The sequence below is a fragment of the Capricornis sumatraensis genome, chromosome 6 (genome assembly GCF_032405125.1).
Source record: "Capricornis sumatraensis isolate serow.1 chromosome 6, serow.2, whole genome shotgun sequence".
Lineage (NCBI taxonomy): Eukaryota > Metazoa > Chordata > Mammalia > Artiodactyla > Bovidae > Capricornis > Capricornis sumatraensis.
In genome coordinates this window covers 49447902-49468081 of record NC_091074.1, presented here as the reverse complement: position 1 = coordinate 49468081, position 20180 = coordinate 49447902, and the positions used below count along the sequence as shown (strand labels likewise).

At 37.2% G+C, this 20180-nt stretch overlaps 1 protein-coding gene across 2 annotated transcripts in view; it reads right to left on the bottom strand.

The window, feature by feature from the left end:
- The window catches only part of RFX3 (regulatory factor X3), a 188534-nt gene that overhangs the window by 18338 nt on the left and 150016 nt on the right, over positions 1 to 20180 (bottom strand). For both annotated transcript variants that reach the window (XM_068974262.1, XM_068974263.1), the window contains exons 13-14: positions 16690 to 16898; positions 2395 to 2548 (exon numbers count right to left, since the gene is read on the bottom strand). In XM_068974262.1, coding sequence (XP_068830363.1) covers positions 2395 to 2548; positions 16690 to 16898 — 363 coding nt within the window. The remainder of the gene's footprint in view (positions 1 to 2394; positions 2549 to 16689; positions 16899 to 20180) is intronic.

The following is a 20180-nucleotide window of genomic DNA, read 5'->3' as shown; positions in this document are numbered from 1 at the left end:
TACTTCCTGTACTAGCATATGAGGAAGTAGTTAAATCTTCATGCCATGTCAGTGGCTTACAGCCACAGCTTTCATTCCCTAAAGATGCAAGGCAAGCAAAGACCATGCATCAGGATTAGCCACATGGTATTAATGAGAATCCCTATGATCATTATCCTGGTCATCCTGCTATAGAGGTCCTGGAGCACAGGAGGTATGTGCCAAATGCGTTAAATACACCAAAAGGGATGTCTATTTCAGAACTTTTTGAGCCCTGGGTTAAGAAAGTTTATAGTATTTAATCTACTTGCCAATCGGGCATTTTGCAACCAGACAATCAGAGAAGAACTAAGAAAAGAGGCACTGAGGGGAAGTCAAATCTAAGAAAAGTTCAGACTGCTTTGGTCACATGAGGATCTGCCCGTAATTTAAAAGCTAAAATGAATCTTGCTTAATTCTCATATATACATAATTGGCATCATTTAGGCACAATCACCATTAAGAAACATACAAACACATGTAGATCAGCAAACAGTAAGGGTTTTAAAGAGGGAAAGAAGAATATTTTAACCAACATTCTAAATAAAATTCACATGTATTTTATTTATATTAGAATACTTACATAGATCCTTGTGGTATTTTACTATATATTTTAATTTATACTTTGTCATCATATTTATAAAACTGCTATTTTCTAATTTAAATAAGCACATATGCATAGTTTAAAAGTGAATATGTCTTCTTGACTGCTTTGGATGATAAAATGTAACACTGCCTAATCTGGTATAATCTAGCAAAATCTGGATTCAGTCAAAATCCAGTACAGTACAACAAAGTGAGCCAGTGCTGAATCATATAAGCATGTACATCTATCCCTCAATATATTAACCAACCTCATATATATTAACTTCAGCATTTTAGCTTTACAATATGTTGAACATATCAATGACATCTTGGCACTATCCAGAAATTATGAAGAAGAGAATTTTTTTTCTACATCTTTATTGATTAGGAGCATGGGTGTGAAAATCAGACTGAATACTTAAAAGAGGTCTCCACCGCTTGCTAGATATATAACCTTTTAATCTCTCTGTGCCTTAGCTTCCTTCCTGAACCTCAGATTCTCATCAGTAAAACATTATGAGGTAGCACCTATCTCAAAGCATTGTTATATGTATTAAATGCTTTATTATATATATAAGGGACTTAGGACTATGTTTGGCACATAGTAAGTGCTCCTGGAATGTTAGCTATCACTTTCATCATCATTGTTATTATCCTTCATTCTTTTCCTGGGCACCTGGATAGAGTCAACAAGATACATATTTAACTTTTCCCTCTCAGGTCCTAGGCCATAGCCTTATCAGAAGCATCAATCTTCCTTATCTTCCAGTCAATGACATTTTTATTTTTTAATTCAAGTATAGTTGATTTACAATACTGTGATAGTTCCAGGTATACAATAAAGTGATTTGGCTATATATATATATATATATATATATATATACACACACATATTTATATATATCTGCAAACTTTTTTCTCAGTTCTTTTCCATTATATTTTATTATAAAACATTGGATAAATTTCCCTGTGCCATAGGGTAAAACCTTGTTTATCTACTGTATATACAGTAGTGTGCATCTGTTAAACCTATGTGTTAGTCGCTCAGTCAGGTCTGACTCTTTGCGGCCCCATGAACTGTAGCCCACCAGGCTCCTCTGTCCATGGAATTCTCTCGGCAAGAATACTGGAGTGGGTTGCCATTCCCTTCTCCCGGAGATCTTGACCCAAGGATTGAATCCGGGTCTCCCGCATTGCAGGCAGCTTCTTTATCATCTGAGCCACCAGGGAAGCCTGATTTACATTATTATTAATCCTATATTCCCCAATTTATCCCTCCCTGCTTTCCTTTTTGTAACCATAATTTTGTTTTCCATGTCTGTATGTCTGTTTTTGTTTTGTAAATAAATTTATTTGTAACTACTTTCTTTAGATTCCACATATAAATATCATATATTTGTCTCTGTCTGATTTACTTCACTTGGTATGATAATTTCTAGGATCATCTATGTTGCTGCAAATGGCATTACCTGATTCTGTTTTATGGTTGAGTAATACTAAGGATTTTTAAGTCCAGTGATTCTCAAGCTTTTCTTTTATATATAGACTTTTATAGCATATTGAAATATTCCATGTACTTTTCCATGATATCATCTACGATTTTAGAATCTTTTGACTAATAAAATATGAACAAAGGGATTTAGGGACCCCCTGAAGTAACTATACAGGCTCTCTGGAGTCCAAGACTCACTGATTAGAAACCATCGCTTTGATAATTAATATTTAGATTAAAATAAAATTCAGATCTTTTTAGAAAGCCTTGTGGGTCATAGCTCATTTAGCTTCTCTTACCTCACCCATGACTGCTATGGGTGTCTCTCCTGTTGCCTGAGCAACACGATGTTCTACTAAGTAGAACATGTATTCATCGTAGAGTAGACGGATCAGGTGGAAGGAGCCAAAGCTAGCAGCACTGCGTAGAGTTAAGTCCCGAATAACCATTGAGCTGTCCAAGAGAAAAGACACAGAGGCAGCCAGTGTTAGTGACCAGGATTAGCGTTCAGCCTACTTTTCCTATTAAAAGAAGTTATAGGTCTAATAGATTGGTATAGTGCATGACTTTCCATGGAATAATTTCATAAATGAAGCAGTTGGCTCAACTTTTTCAAACAGAGTGGTAAAGAGGTAATCTTCATTAGGACTTGACTAGATCCTATGAGAACTAGATAGGCACTCATTGGGAAAAAACATTTTATTGTCATAAGCAAGCTGACAAATAGGTCAGAATCAATTTAAAAAAAGATTTTTTTTTAAATTTTAATTTTTACTTTATTTTACTTTACAATACTGTATTGGTTTTGCCATACATTGACATGAATCCACCACGGGTGTACATGCGTTCCCAAACACGAACCCCCCTCCCACCTCCCTCCACATAACATCTCTCTGGGTCATCACCGTGCACCAGCCCCACGCATGTTGTATCCTGCATCGGACACAGACTGGCGATTCAATTTTTACATGATAGTATACATGTTTCAATGCCATTCTCCCAAATCATCCCACCCTCTCCCTCTCTCTCTGAGTCCAAAAGTCCGTTATACACATCTGTGTCTTTTTTGCTGTCTTGCATACAGGGTCGTCATTGCCATCTTTCTAAATTCCATATATATGTGTTAGTATACTGTATTGGTGTTTTTCTTTCTGGCTTACTTCACTCTGTATAATCGGCTCCAGTTTCATCCATCTCATCAGAACTGATTCAAATGTATTCTTTTTAACGGCTGAGTAATACTCCATTGTGTATATGTACCACAGCTTTCTTATCCATTCATCTGCTGATGGACATCTAGGTTGCTTCCATGTCCTGGCTATTATAAACAGTGCTGCGATGAACATTGGGGTACATGTGTCTCTTTCAATTCTGGTTTCCTCAGTGTGTATGCCCAGCAATGGGATTGCTGGGTCATAAGGCAGTTCTATTTGCAATTTTTTAAGGAATCTCCACACTGTTCTCCATAGTGGCTGTACTAGTTTGCATTCCCACCAACAGTGTAGGAGGGTTCCCTTTTCTCCACACCCTCTCCAGCATTTATTGCTTGCAGATTTTTGGATCACAGACATTCTGACTGGTGTGAAGTGGTACCTCATTGTGGTTTTGATTTGCATTTCTCTAATAATGAGTGATGTTGAGCATCTTTTCATGTGTTTGTTAGCCATCCGTATGTCTTCTTTGGAGAAATGTCTATTTAGTTCTTAATTCATCACCATAAGAAAAAGCATCTCAAAGTAAAAGTCTTATGATGATGGGTAAACACTGTATCACCATCTCTCAATGATTCTGAGGTACACTTTGGGGAAAATATGTATTTGTCCCTGACTAAGTACAAAATATACTATACAATGTTTACAAATACACAAGCAAGTTTACAAATATACTAAGTAATGTTCCCAGATGTGGCAATGTAGAAGGTAGGAGAGGACATACAGGGATCCTTGCAACTTTTGTTGGAAGGCAAACTTATTAAGTGATTCCACTTCCGTACTGATTTCCATTAAATTATGGTGATTTTCCTATTAGCAAGAGCACAATAAAGTCAATTAAAAATGCATAACCTTGAAAAATATGAATGTGTAACTATAAAATACCAAAATATGAAATATACATTTTAATTAAACACTAACAATACACTCTATTATACTCAAAATAGAAGTAAGTCAAAATAAAATTTTGGCTTCATTGAAGACATGTCAAATATTAAGCTTGACCATGCACTTCAAATATCCTTAATATTTTTAACTTAGAGTCAGAGTAGGATGTGTGTGTGTTTCTCTTCACTTTCATTTAGTGTCTTTCTCTAGAGATTTTTATCCTACACAAATTAAAATAGCCATTATATTCTCAGATAGGAGGAAGAGAGAGAATCTCACAAATGTATGGGTTAATATTGCTAAGGGGGTTCTCTGATGGTTCAGTGGTAAAGAATGCACCTGTCAATGTAGGAGAAGTATGTTTGATCCCTGGGTTGGGAAGATCCCCTGGAGAAAGAAATGGCAACCCACTACAGAATTTTTGCCTGAGAAATTCTATGGACAGAGAATCCTAGCAGGCTACAGTTCATGGGGTCACAAAGAGTCAGACACGACTTAGTGACTGAACAACAAACAACAATATTCCTAAGCCTTATTTTGCAATGAAGAACTGTAAAATGATGGACAGATGGACATACAGAAGACTGTACTTTTGTTTTATCTTTCACTTTTAACCATAATTATATAGTGGCTACTAATGCATCAAATCTACACATTCAACTTGGCAAGTGACAGATCACCATTGTACATCTAAAACCCTAAAGCCCTGGATTCTGATTCTGGTTTCTCATTAAATCACTGTCAATCTCAAAAAACACCATTTCCTCGAGAGTGTTTTCCTTTTGGGTGAAAATAAAAACAATTCTTTTGGCCTTATCTCATTTATGTGATTATTTCAAGGATAAAGTGGGTTAAAGGTTGTGAAATAAACTTATGAATGAATAGAACAAGACTCAAATATAAGTGATTATGATCCTAATACACAAAACAGGAGGAGCTGAGCTTCTCACTCTCATTTGGTTATAGCAACAAGAATAGGTGTTACAATAAGATGGCAGAGAATCTCTCCTTCTGTGGATTTACTTACTAAAAAGAAAAAAAAAAACAAACAGTTTTTCATCCATAGGTTTGGAGTGAGATCCACATTAACCACTCTATGATCTTGACTGTACATCATTCAAAATTTTAAGGTTCAAAATTAGCTTGAGAGTCAAGTGAGATAATGTGTGTGAGATCCTAAGAAAACTGCCTATTGCTACACTATTACGTATGTTGGAGTTCAGTTCAGTTCAGTTGTGTCTGCAACTTTGCAACCCCATGGACCGAGCATGTCAGGCCTCCCTGTCCATCACCAATTCCTGGAGTTTACTCAAACTCATGTCCACTGAGTTGGTGATGCCATCCAACCATCTCATCCTCTGTTGTCCCCTTCTCCTCCCACCTTCAATCTTTCCCAGCATCAGAGTCTTTTCCAATGAGTCAACTCTTGGCATGAAGTGGCCAAAGTACTGGAGTTTCAGCTTTAGCATCATTCCTTCCAAAGAAATCCCAGGGCTGATCTCCTTCAGAATGGACTGGTTGGATCTCCTTGTAGTCCAAGGGACTCTCAAGAGTCTTCTCCAACACCATAGTTCAAAACCATCAATTCTTTGGTGCTCAGGTTTTTTTTATAGTCCAACTCTCACATTTATACATGATTACTGGAAAAACCATAGCCTTGACTAGATGGATCTTTGATGGTAAAGTAATGTCTCAGCTTTTTAATATGCTATCTAGGTTGGTCATAACTTTCCTTCCAAGGAGTAAGCGTCTTTTAACTTCATGGCTGTAGTCACCATCTGCTGTGATTTTGGAGCCCCCCAAAATAAAATCTGTTACTGTTTCCACTGTTTCCCCATCTATTTCCCATGAAGTGATGGGACCAGATCCCATGATCTTACTTTTCTGAATGCTGAACTTTAAGCCAACTTTTTCACTCTCTTCTTTCACTTTCATCAAGAGGCTCTTTACTTTTTCTTCACTTTCTGCCATAAGGGTGGTGTCATATGAATATCTGAGGTTATTGTTATTTTCCCAGCAATCCTGATTCCAGCTTGTGCTTCATCCAGCCCAGCGTTTCTCAGGATGTACTCTGCATAGAAGTTAAATAAGCAGGGTGACAATATACAGCTTTGAGATACTCCTTTCCCTATGTGGAGCTAGTCTGTTGTTCCATGTCCAGTTCTAACTGTTGCTTCCTGACCTGCATACAAGTTTCTCAGGGGGCAGGTCAGGTGGTTTGGTATTCCCATCTCTTTTAGAATTTTCCACAGTTTATTATGATCCATACAATCAAAGGCATCGCCGTAGTCAATAAAGCAGAAATAGATGTTTTTCTGGAACTCTCTTGCCTTTTTGATGATCCAGTGGATGTTGGCAATTTGGTCTCTGGTTCCTCTGCCTTTTCTAAAACCAACTTGAATATCTGGAAATTCACAGTTCACGTATTGCTGAAGCCTGGCTTGGAGAATTTTAAGCATCACTTCACTAGTGTGAGAGATGAGTGCAATTGTGCAGTAGTTTGAGCATTCTTTGGCATTGCCTTTCTTTGGGATTGGAATGAAAACGGACCTTTTCCAGTCCTGTGGCCACTGCTGAGTTTTCCAAATTTGCTGGCATATTGAGTGCAGCACTTTCACAGTATCATCTTTCAGGATTTGAAATAGCACTGTACAGTCTTAAGGGATTTGATTTAGGTCATACCTGAATGGTCTAGTGGTTTTCTCCACTCTCTTCAATTTAAGTTTCAATTTGGCAATAAGGAGTTCATGATATGAGCCACAGTCAGCCTCCAGTCTTGTTTTTGCGGACTGTATAGAGCTTCTCCATCTCTGGTTGCAAAGAATATAATCAATCTGATTTCGGTGTTGACCATCTGGTGATGTCCATGTGTAGAGTCTTCTCTTGTGTTGTTGGAAGAGGGTGTTTGCTATGACCAGTGTGTTCTCTTGGCAGAAACCTATTAGTCTTTGCCCTGCTTCATTCTGTATTCCAAGGCCAAATTTGCTTGCTACTCCAGGTGTTTCTTGACTTCTTACTTTTGCATTCCAGTCCCCTATAATGAAAAGGACATCTTTTTTGGGTGTTAGTTCTAGAATGTCTTATAGGTCTTCATAGAACTGTTCAACTTCAGCTTCTTCAGCTTTACTGGTTGGGGCATAGACTTGGATTACCATGATACTGAATAGTTTGCCTTGGAAAAGAACAGAGATCCTTCTGTCGTTTTTGAGATTGCATCCAAGTACTGCATTTCAGACTCTTTTATTGATTATGATGGCTATTCCATTTCTTCTCAGCGAATCATAACAAGTATATATGATTAATCTTATTCAAAATTAAAATAAATATAATTTGGGAGAATGGCATTCTATCATGTATACTATCATGTAAGAATTGAATCGCCAATCTATGTCTGACGCAGGATACAGCATGCTTGGGGCTGGTGCATGGGGATGACCCACAGAGATGTTATGGGGAGGGAGGTGGGAGGGGGGTTCATGTTTGGGAACACATGTAAGAATTAAAGATTTTAAAATTAAAAAATAAAAATTAAAAAAAAAAGAAATATAAATTAAAGTAAGATACCATATATTATTTATTATACTATAAGAAATTAAAAGATCAGCATTGAAGAGGTTATGGGGAAAGAACTCTCATTTATTGTTTCTTGAAGCATAAAATCACAAAACTTTTATGAAGGGAAATTTGGCAACAAATGTAAAAATTAGAAATGCACAAATGCTTTCACCTAGCAGTTCTAATTCTAGAAATTTACACAAATGAGCAAAGATGGTTTTAATTGCAGCAATATTTATACTAGTGAGAAAATAGGGGGCAACACTAAATAACCACTTGTAGGATACTAGGTAAAAAATGGCTCATTCATATATGGAAATTTATACAATATATTAAAGAAATTGGGCTTTCTGAGTAGCTCAAATGGTAAGAATCCACCTGCAATGCAGGAGGCCTGAGTTTGACCCCTGGGTTGTGAAGACCCCCTGGGGAAGGGAATGGTAACTCACTCCAGTATTTTTGCCCAGAGAATTCCATGTATAGAGCAGCCTGGTGAGTCACAGTCCATGGGGTCACAAAGAGGGTCAGACATGACTGAGCAATTTCACTCACTTTAAAGAAATGAGAGCGATTACACATAAAGGTAGTAAGATGGAAAGATGTTCATGATAAAATGCTAAGTGAAAGATGGAAAACATGTAATATGAGCCCATTTAACATAGAAACTATCTGCAAAGTTCTTGAAAAAGTCCTACCTCTAAATAAATGGGAATGGTTAATACTTATTAGCTTCAAGATAGCATACTTCATTAAAATAGTATCAGCCAACTTAAAACTGCAAATTTATTTGAATTTATTTGACGATAAACATGCAACTTTATATAAAGATAAGCATGAAGGTATGTTTTATACTTGTACTGCAAGACCAAAACCCACCTAAATATTCAAGAATAAGAGACAAAAGGAATGTTTAAATAATGTATGCATGAGTGCTTGCTAAGTCGCTTCAGTCGTGTCCGACTCTGTGACCTCATGGACTGCAGGCTCCTCTGTCCATGGGATTCTCTAGGTAAGAACACCGGAGTGGGTTGCCATTGTGTACAAAATGGAATATTGGAAGGACATTCAAAATTATATTTCTTAAGATATGCTTGAGGTATAATGTTAAGGGAAAAATACAGATAATAAACTCATAAACAACTGGATCTCAATTTTCTATAAAACTGAAAGAAAACATTTTACCATTGGTCTTTCTGGGTAGTAAATTATGGATGATTTAAGTTTATTCTTTGTACGGTATTTGTATTTTTCAGGTTTTCTAAAGTGAATATATACTAATTTTATAATAAAAATGGTTTATTTTAAAAGAAGACATTTATTATAATATAGAAAAACAATCCTGTGTCAGTTCAATGTCAGTAAATCTTTACAGGGATAGACAGGACAGATACAGAAAGAATTATGTATATATATGTTTTTAAATCCAATTTTTAGGCCTTTTTATTTCCCTCAAAATAATGTAAATGATTGAGAACAATATTCATATTGAGTAGCTTTATGGTATTTGTAAAAGAAATGCAAAGCCAATTTCTTTTTTCCAAGACAATTAATTTTCATTCATTCAATAGATATTTATTATGTTCATACTGTGTGTCAGGGTCTTGTTCTACAGCAAGTCAGACAAAAGTTTGGTTTCAACAGAGCTCACATTCTAGTAGGACAGATGGTTGATAAAAACAGAGTAGATATAAATTATAAAGTTAGGTAGTGGTAAATCCTATGAAAAAAGTAAATCACGTCAAGAGACTGCAGAGTGATGGGCCCTGGCACTTAAAGTCAGGGTGTTAGGAAAACTTTTTGAGGAGGTGCTAAGTGAGCAGATATGAGACTGAAGTGAGGGAGTGAGCCATGTGAACAAGTGCACTTTCCTCGCAGAAAGGAGAGCAAATGCTGAGACTGAGGCAGAACTGTTTGTTTTATTGAAAGCATAGCCCAGAAGCTGTGGCTGGGAAGATATAAGCAAAGAGAATATATATGATGGGACTAGAAATCCCTAGCAGCTGGACCATAGAGGGTCTGTAGCCCATGATAAGGGCTTCATGTTCTATCCCAACTGTTTTGGAAACTTTTTGACAATTGGGCAATCACCTTATTGCAGCATAAAGACATAAGTAACACAAAATTCTGTTGGAAAATGAAAAAACAAAAAAAGTGTGCTGACCTTCAGTTATAATAGTTACTTTTGAAAGTACTGATAATCTGCTATGAACTTGTCATATGTTTAGAAGAGAATCAGTTGAATTATATTATTAATATAACAACAGATTATTATATTATATTATTAATAATGTCTATGTCTACTTTATGCTGTCTGTGTTGGGCCTCTGCCCTACAAGCCAAGTATCAAATGACACAATTAACAGTTTAATTGGAAACCTATTGACTGATTCAGATTTCTGTAAGACATGTTACAAAATTGATTCCACTGAATTTCATGTTGCTAAGTTGCCATGAACTCAACTCTTTAAAATTGGAGTTAAAACTGTTAATCATTTTGTAACAGATGAGAAATACCTTTGTGTATATATCTTCATAATTCATGGCATGAAAATTAAAACATATACTTGAACATATGATACTCAAGCCACCTCTTTATGTATTTGGGGAGACATAACACATTCCTAAGAAGAAAGGTGAGAACCTGTGACCCCCCCACCCCTCAACTCCACCCTGTGAACTCTCCTTAAACAGTGATTACAGCTAATTCACAAACTGGAAGACTTATACATTTGTTCAGCTGTAGGCAAACTAGGTTCTCTGTGCCCTCTGTCAAGTTATTGTATCAAAGCTATACATTTAATTCTTTAAAAATGGGATGTTTGGTTGACCCGCAGGGTGACCCTGAGGAAGTCTGTGTTCTGTTATTCACAAAACACCCAAGCTGAGAAACGGCTGAGAAACTTAACTTCTGCACTGCTGCCCAAGAAAGGCAGCAATATATTTTCCACCTCCCAGGGAGCCAGCAGTAGACATTCAAAGCCATGTTAGGCAAGGAAAGACCCCCATTTGGAGCAGAGGGTGCTTGCAGCAACACGTCCACTACTGCTATCACGACTCTGCCAGTCCATTTCTTGTATATACATGTGAATCTATACACAGAATTTTAGAAACTATGAGATTAATCAACTTCAGAAAATGAACAGTTGGTATACGTGACTGCAAAATTCTTATTACAAAGCCAAAAACATTTAAAAAATACTCTGTAACTCTGCTTCTGTTTGTGAATGAAGTTTTCATTACTCAATATGTTCTTGTGCCTCAGTAAGAAACAGGTCAGATTTTAGTCCTCTACGTTACTAAGCTATTGACTTCGCCTACCAGCAGGAGGTATGCATCTTTCTGAATGTGCCTTTCCTTCAGTAGCCCTGAACTGTACACCTTCAAGACTTATTGAAATGAAAATAATAACCATAATAGTGTCTAATAATAACAAGCCATTATCCCCAACTCAGGGCAGACAGAGGGCAGGCAAGTGATGATCTACTGGGTTTGTATATCTGCAGAGAACAAGAAACACGAGTAAGTAATTTTCTCTCCTTTCAAGATACTTCAACAGATCTCTGTGGAGACAAAGGCTCCAGGGGTGTATTTCTAAAACGATATCTATTAAACAGATTTAAAAAAATCCTCAGGGAGGAGTAAGGGCAAGTCTGATGTAACTGCATAAGAAAGCAGTAAGAAGAAGAAGAAGAAGAGGAAAAAAAAACCTTTGCTTTTTCTGATATAGAGGATGTACTGTGCTTTTGCCCCTAGAGGTTTTGGAGCAACAGCTAGTATAACATGTTTTATCATTCATGAAGCATATATACCACCTATATGATTTTCTAAGGAAAACAAATGGATGAAATCAACTTGCAAACAAATGGGGAAATATCTGAAATCTTTTAAAGAAATTTTCCCAAGTTAAAATTTTGAATTCCATTAATACTACTACTATTGCTACATCTACTTTGAGAATACTGTGATATTGTTTTCCAAATGTTTCCCATATATCAAGGGAAAACATATCAACACATTTCTCACTGACACCCAGATCTAATCCTAGGGCTGGCTTTAATGAAGCATATCAGTGGGTCATAGAGTTAGATAGCACCTTAATAAGGTACTTTACAAACCCTGTGGGCTAAAAGTATTACATATATGAGACACAAAATGGTGGAATGATTCCATTCCAAAATAAAAACAAAACACCACCACCACTGCTAGGCTTTCTTTCATAGCATTTATTTAACTCTGGGAATGGGTTCAATCCCAGGGTCAGGAAGATCACCTGAAGGAGGAAATGGCAACCCACTCCAGTATTCTTGCCTAGAGAATTCCATGGACAAAGGAGCCTGGAGGTCTACAGTCCATGGGCTTGCAAAGTGTCAGACTTGACAGGTATACTTGGCAGGTATGCAGACACTAGAAAATCATTTTCAGGATATAAGGATAATTTAACTACTTAAACACATATGGAATCAACTCCACTTCAGTTTAAGAAATAAGAATTGGACTAAATCAGTTGAAAAAGAAAGAAGTCACAATAAAAAACCTTCTACCATGAAAATGGAATCTTTGGTTCAATCCTTATAAAGGTAATCAAAACAAGATGGAAATCCTATAATCTGTGCTTAGCGGGTTCACAATTTCTACTAGTCTCTAAACTTTGCTATTCCTTTGCATATCATCTCTTCTCACAACTGTTTTGGACTCACTACTGATGTCCAGATGATGACCACAGTGTACTCATAGCCACAGTCAGTGGTAGGTCCTGTAGCCACTATTTTGATGAGCGCATGGTTGCACAGGAATTAAATTAGGACTGCCTAAAGTTTAAAGTACATATGGCTTTTAGAAAGCCCATTATGATCTAAAGAAGAAAAGAAATGAACTCTCACCACAAGAGTAAATGCTGCAGTCAAAAATATACTTTACCTAACATCTTAAGAAATGGAACTCCATCTGTCAATTCCATCCTATGCCATATATATGGTATACATGCCAACTTGCACAGAGTCTGTTTTTAAACCCTAGAGTAGACCTAAGGTCAATGGCTCATCACAACATTTGATATCATATATAAATTCAGACTTAAATTGAAGAAAGTAGGGAAAATCACTAGACCATTCAGGTATGACCTAAATCAAATCCCTTATGATTATACAGTGGAAGTGAGAAATAGATTTAAGGGACTAGATCTGATAGACAGAGTGCCTGATGAACTATGGATGGAGGTTTGTGACATTGTACAGGAGACAGGGATCAAGACAATCTCAATGTAAAAGAAATGCAAAAAAACAAAATGGATGTCTGGGGAGGCCTTACAAATAGCTGTGAAAAGAAGAGAAGCAAAAAGCAAAGGAGAAAAGGAAAGATATACCCATTTGAATGCAGAGTTCCAAAGAATAGCAAGAAGAGATAAGAAAGCATTCCTCAGTGATCAATGTAAAGAAATAGAGGAAAACAACAGAATGGGAAAGACTAGAGATCTCTTCAAGAAAATTAGAGATACCAAGGGAACATTTCATGCAAAGATGGGCTCGAGAAAGGACAGAAATGGTATGGACCTAACAGAAGCAGAAGATATTAAGAAGAGGTGGCAAGAATACACAGAAGAACTGTACAAAAAAGATCTTCATGACCCAGATGATCACAATGGTGTGATCACTCTCCTAGAGAAAGACATCCTGGAATGTGAAGTCAAGTGGGCCTTAGAAAGCATCACTACAAAGAAAGTTAGTGGAGGTGATGGAATTCCAATTGAGCTGTTTCAAATCCTGAAAGATGATGCTGTGAAAGTGCTGCACTCAATATGCCAGCAAATTTGGAAAACTCAGCAGCAGCCACAAGCCTGGAAAAGGTTCATTTTCATTCCAATCCCAAAGAAAGGCAATGCCAAAGAATGCTCAAACTACTGCACAATTGCACTCATAGCTCACACTAGTAAAGTAATGCTCAAAATTCTCCAAGCCAGGCTTCAGCAATACGCGAACCGTGAACTTCCAGATGTTCATGCTGGTTTCAGGAAAGGCAGAAGAACCACAGTAAAATTGCCAACATCCGCTGGATCATTGAAAAACCTAGAGAGTTCCAGAAAAACATTTATTTCTGCTTTATTGACTATGCCAAAGCCTCTGATTGTGTGGATCACAATAAACTGTGAAAAATTCTGAAAGAGATAGGAATACCAGACCATCTGACCTGCCTCTTGAGAAAATTATATGCAGGTCAAGAAGCAACAGTTAAAACTGGACATGGAACAACAGACTGGTTCCAAATAGGAAAAGGAGTACGGCAAGGCTGTATATTGTCACCCTGCTTATTTAACTTCTATGCAGAGTACATCATGAGAAACACTGGACTGGAAGAAACACAAGCTGGAATCAAGATTGCTGGGAGAAATCTCAATAACCTCATATATGCAGATGACACCACACTTATGGCAGAAAGTGAGGAGGAACTAAAAAGCCTCTTGATGAAAGTGAAAGAGGAGAGTGAAAAAGTTGGCTTAAAGCTCAACATTCAGAAAACGAAGATCACGGCATCTGGTCCTATCACTTTATGGGAAATAGATAGAGAAACAGTGGAAACAGTGTCGGACTTTATTTTTTTGGGCTCCAAAGTTACTGCAGATGGTGACTGCAGCCATGAAATTAAAAGACGCTTACTCCTTGGAAGGAAAGTTATGACCAACCTAGATAGCATATTCAAAACCAGAGACATCAGTTTGCCGACTAAGGTCCGTCTAGTCAAGGCTATGGTTTTTCCAGTGGTCATGTATGGATGTGAGAGTTGGACTGTGAAGAAGGCTGAGCGCCGAAGAATTGATGCTTTTGAACTATGGTGTTGGAGAAGGCTCTTGAGATTCCCTTGGACTGCAAGGAGATCCAACCAGTCCATTCTGAAGGAGATCAGCCCTGGGATTTCTTTGGAAGGAATGATGCTAAAGCTGAAACTCCAGCACTTTGGTCACCTCATGCGAAGAGTTGACTCACTGGAAAAGACTCTGATGCTGGGAGGGATTGGGGGCAGGAGGAGAAGGGGATGACAGAGAATAAGATGACTAGATGGCATCACTGACTCGATGGACATCAGTTTGAGTGAATTTTGGGAGTTGGTGACGGACAAGGAGGCCTGGCGTGCTGTGATTCATGGTGTTGCTAAGAGTCAGACACGACTGAGTGACTGAACTGAACTGAACTGATAAGTAATTTTTCTCTTCTGGGGATATTCTATGTCTAAAAAAACATACATTTACTTATAAATTATTTTAGCCCAAAAGTGATTTGTCACCCTGCTTATTTAACTTATATGCAGAGTACATCATGAGAAACACTGGACTGGAAGAAGCACAAGCTGGAATCAAGATTGCCGGGAGAACTATCAATAACCTCAGATATGCAGATGACACACCACCCTTATGGCAGAAAGTGAAGAGGAACTAAAAAGCCTCTTGATGAAAGTGAAAGAGGACAGTGAAAAAGTTGGCTTAAAGCTCAACATTCAGAAAACGAAGATCATGGCATCTGGTCCCATCACTTCATGGGAAATATATGGAGAAACAGTAGAAACAGTGTCAGATTTTATTTTTTGGGGCTCCAAAATCACTGCAGATGGTGACTGCAGCCATGAAATTAAAAGACGCTGACTCCTTGGAAGGAAAGTTATGAGCAACCTATAGAGCATATTCAAAAGCAGAGACATTACTTTGCCAACTAAGGTCCATCTATTCAAGGCTATGCTTTTTCCAGTAGCCATGCATGGATGTGAGAGTTGGACTGTGAAGAAAGCTGAGCACCAAAGAATTGATGCTTTTAAACTGTTGTGTTGGAGAAGACTCTTGAGATTCCCTTGGACTGCAAGGAGATCCAACCACTCCATTCTGAAGGAGATCAGCCCTGGGATTTCTTTGGAAGGAATGATGCTAAAGCTGAAACTCCAGTACTTTGGCCACCTCATGCCAAGAGCTGACTCATTGGAAAAAACTCTGATGCTGGGAGGGATTGTGGGCAGGAAGAAAAGGGGACGACAGAGAATGAGATGGCTGGATGGCATCTCTGACTCAATGGATGTGAGTCTGAGTAAACTCTGGGAGTTGGTGATGGACAGGAGGCCTGGCGTGCTGTGATTCATGGGGTTGCAAAGAGTCGGACACGCCCGAGGAACTGAACGGAACTGAAAAGCTATTTATTTTGAGTTATCTACTAGATTATTTGATATTAAACTAGCTATGCATTAGAATACCAGAAGTACCCTTTCTGAAGAAAAAGAATTTCTGATTATCCCTACTGCTAATTACTACTTTCAAACCACCATGATTTTGAGTGTGTAAGTTTTGGGAGGTAGGTAGGCACTTTGTTTTTCTTTCCACTAATTCTGAGGTGCAACTAGGTTTGAGAACAATTTTAATTGATCAAATTAAAAAATTAAGTAGATTGTTCTGAGTGTCCATCTGAATTGCCTGGACGGAACTTTATAAAAAGCATAGATTGCTAGGCCTCTCCTCTGCAATTCATGATTAAGGTAGGTTTGGGGGAGGGGTCTGAAAATACACATTTTTTAATGTGTTTCCAAGCAACAGCCATGCTACTGGTCTAGGGAAGGACAGTCTGAGAATCCCTGAAGTAGAGAATAAAAAGAAGAGTGGTGGAAAGCCTAAATGATACATGTTTGCCAAAAGGAGGACTTTCCTGACTCTTGTTAAGCACAGTATCTAGACTGCAATCTCTGATGTTCCCATCTGAGAACTTCTAGGGCTCTGAATAAGAGGCTTTCTTTTCCCAGCAGAAATTTTATTTCCAAAAGCCTCCTGGTTCAATTCCATGATGTTGTAATCACGAGGTGGGCTGAAGATAACCACAACAGAGAGTTTCTACATACTAACCTCCTCACTCTATTCTTTTTTTCTGGGACGCATGTATATACATAATTGCAGAACAGGAAAAATTGAGATGATACCTGTAGAAAGACCATTTAAGCAGAAATTGCCTGGCAGCTTTAGGAAAACTGGGTCTTCCTTCGTAGGGTTTCAGTGCTTGCATCATCACATTGTCGAGCCACGCTGCCCACTGCTCCAGGGTGCTCTGCTGCTGAAGAGTCATCTTGAAGTCTGTTTCTAGTCTCTGAACCATGTTGTCATCACACTGGCACACCCAGGAAGCCTGCTCCTGGGACAGTACACAGAAAGCAAAGGACAAGTTCAAGTCAGCAGTTTTTCACTGAATGTCAGCACACAAACCGTAAGCATGAATGGCAAGCTATTTTGAAAGTGCAAAACAATTAAATGAATTAAGAAAAATGAATGACTACTTGGCAGTTGTTAAGGAAACTAACATCACTTCTGTGCATGAAAAAGTGATGTGACATACAGGTATGACTTGGTGTTCTACATTAGCTGGTTTGTGTGAAAGAATAAAATACATCATTACTTAAGAAGAAGAGAGGGAGGCGGGAGGGGGATTCAGGAGTGGGAACTTATGTACACCCGTGGCGGACTCATGTTGATGTATGGCAAAATCAATACAGTATTGTAAAGAAAAAAAAAATTAAAAAAAAAAGAAGAGGAGCCTGAACTTACCGTATGTAGAGTCTTTTTTTAGTTTTTATACTCTTTTACTTCTCAATCAGATAAAACTAAAGCCAATTCATTTGAAAAGTTTTAGAGTAAGTCAGAATGGATAAATAGATTCAACTGGCCAAAAGTGGCCCCTCAGGATTAAGACAAAAACAATGAATGATACAAGGCAGAAGCATATGCTGTATGAGTTTCATGGGAAAGAAACCGAAGTCCCAAGGACTCTCAAGGTAAAAGCTATGAATGCCAATTAATTCACAGAACCGAAAACAACAATAACAATAACCAAAAATACATTAGAGAAAATATAGGGATGCTACCTATGAAGAAATTTGATTACTATAGTTTTCCTTCTGGTTCTTATAGGGAAGTTTCATGTTTGGTAAAAGGGATGAAAATAGAAACTTTTAAAGTTAATTTTCAGTCGTTGCCATAAGTTTTACCATGTTTCTAGTGCTGTGCTGCATTTTAAGATTAAAAAAATATTATACTCTTTTAGGTCAGAATATAATTATCTGATAATATTAATATAATATTTGAGTGAAGACTTGGATTTTAACATAGGGCCTGAATCCACTAACTTGATTTTAAGCAATTCATTTAATCTACGTGGGCCTCGTTTTCCCCAAACATAAAATTAGAGAAATGAAATGTGACAAGAATTTTTAAGCTAGGTTCATTGTGTCCAGATAATATTTTCAACATAGAGTTCTTTGAAGGGGTGTCTGTGAAGGTTCTAATTCTATATGTAAAACCTTACCAATATGTGCGTGTTTTTCTGAAAAGTCTCTATTGCTTTCAATCTGTCTGTTCTCAGAGGACAAATTTATTTAAATCAACCTTTCAACTGAATCAATCCTTAATCTCTACCCTCTGATTCCAGGATCTCTCCTGATCCCACAGACTTTTCCTTACTCAAAAGACATTTCAACTGGGAGGTACTTCAAATAGAAAATGGCTAAACTCAATTCATTTTTCTTTCTCAGGGAAATTTAGGGCTTCTTCCAAATTCCCAGCTGATGATGCCATCTACTAACCTTCCTTCTCTTATCTAATTAATAATAAAGGCTTTCAGATTTTTACCTCCTAAGTATCACTTTTAAGTATTTTAAGTACACTAAAATACAACTATTAAATTTGAAAGTACAAATAAAAAGAAACAAAATATTGAGTATCTAAAATGCCAACATTAAGAGAGAACTACAACATGCTAATTTTCAAACTGTTTACATGCAGTACATACATATGCATGTATATTTATGTATATATGTATTATTTTAAAAGAGGATCATATTATATATTTTACTTGATATTTTGCTTAGTTTCACTTTATATATAGGCAAATGAGGAGCTACATTTATTGCTCAATGACTCAATTTGCTGCAATACATGAATATCCATTATTTACAAAGTCAATTCCACATAGCTGCACATTTATGGTCATTCCAAATCTTTACTCTTAGGAATAATGCTGGAACTAGCAATCTTGTAACTACATCTTTACTTAGTTTGTACTTATTTCTATACAATAGATTTACATAAGAATAGTTAAGATCTTTCAAAATACAGTTAAATGACTCTCAGAAATTTTATATCAGTTCAACAGTTGAGGAGAGCACCCCGGGAAGAAGTTGTGTACATGCTAAGTTGCTTCAGTTATATTCGACTGTTTGTGACCCTATGGACTGTAGCCTGGGCTCCTCTGTCCATAGGATTCTGTAGGCAAGAATTCTGGAGTGGGCAGCCATGCCCTTCTCCAGGGCGGTGGTGGGGGCCGGATCTTTCCAACCCAGGGATCAAACTCAGATCTCTGTGTCTCCTGCATTGGCAGATGGGTTCTTTACCGCTAGCACTATCTGGGATGCAGATAAGGAGTGAAGAATTTAGGCCTCAAGAAAAAGACAGGGGATGCTGTTTTGTGTGTGTGTGTGTGTGTGTTTAAAATCCACAAATATCTAAGCATTTTTTGGTCTGTGGTATAAAACAAGAAACATAAAACTTATCATCTTAATCATTTTAAAGGATACAGTATTAGGAGTGTTAGGGATTTCCTGATGGCTCAGTGGTAAAGAATCTGTCTTCCAATGCAAAAGATGCGGGTTCAATCTCTGGGTCAGGAAGATCCCTTGGAGAAGGAAATGACAACCCACTCCAGTATTCTTGCCTGGGAAATCCCACAGTTTCTCAGGGGTCACAAGAGTTGAACATGACTTAGCGACTACAATAAATACAATAAACAATAATAATATGAGTGTCTACTTATGCTCAATACTGTACATTAGATCTTTTTCATCTTGCAAAACTGAAATTCTATGGGAAGCCACTGTGGGAGATATGTTTTATGTATTGGCAAGGAACAGAAGGAACTTACTGGTATCCTTGGAAGAAGTTAATTTCATTTCTTAACATAAAATCAAACTCACTACTTCCTACAGTTAGATTTGCCAAGAGAAAATGATAATCTAAGACTAAGCTTAGAGAAATAAAGCCACAGGACATTATTCTGGCTTTTCAAATTAGGTTTCATTTTAGTACACCCAAGGTTGAAAATATACTAACAACTGAGTACCCTATAAATATTCCCTTGTGAAGGAATTTGGATATTTTAATTCTTTAGTGGAAAAAGGTAAGGATGAAAACTAAAAATATTATTATCTTGGGAATAAATATCTCCAAGATGATAAGAAGTCAGTAACTTCAAAATCAGATTCTTTTTTAAATACAGAAACATAAGTATATGCAAAAGTTAGGTTATCAGGTCAACTAACCCATGTATATTTAGCCCATACTGTAGTTGAAAAACTATCCATTTACACACAAAAAATTTAGAAAGCAATACTACTATAATGCTATCAATTAAACAGAAAACCAGTTA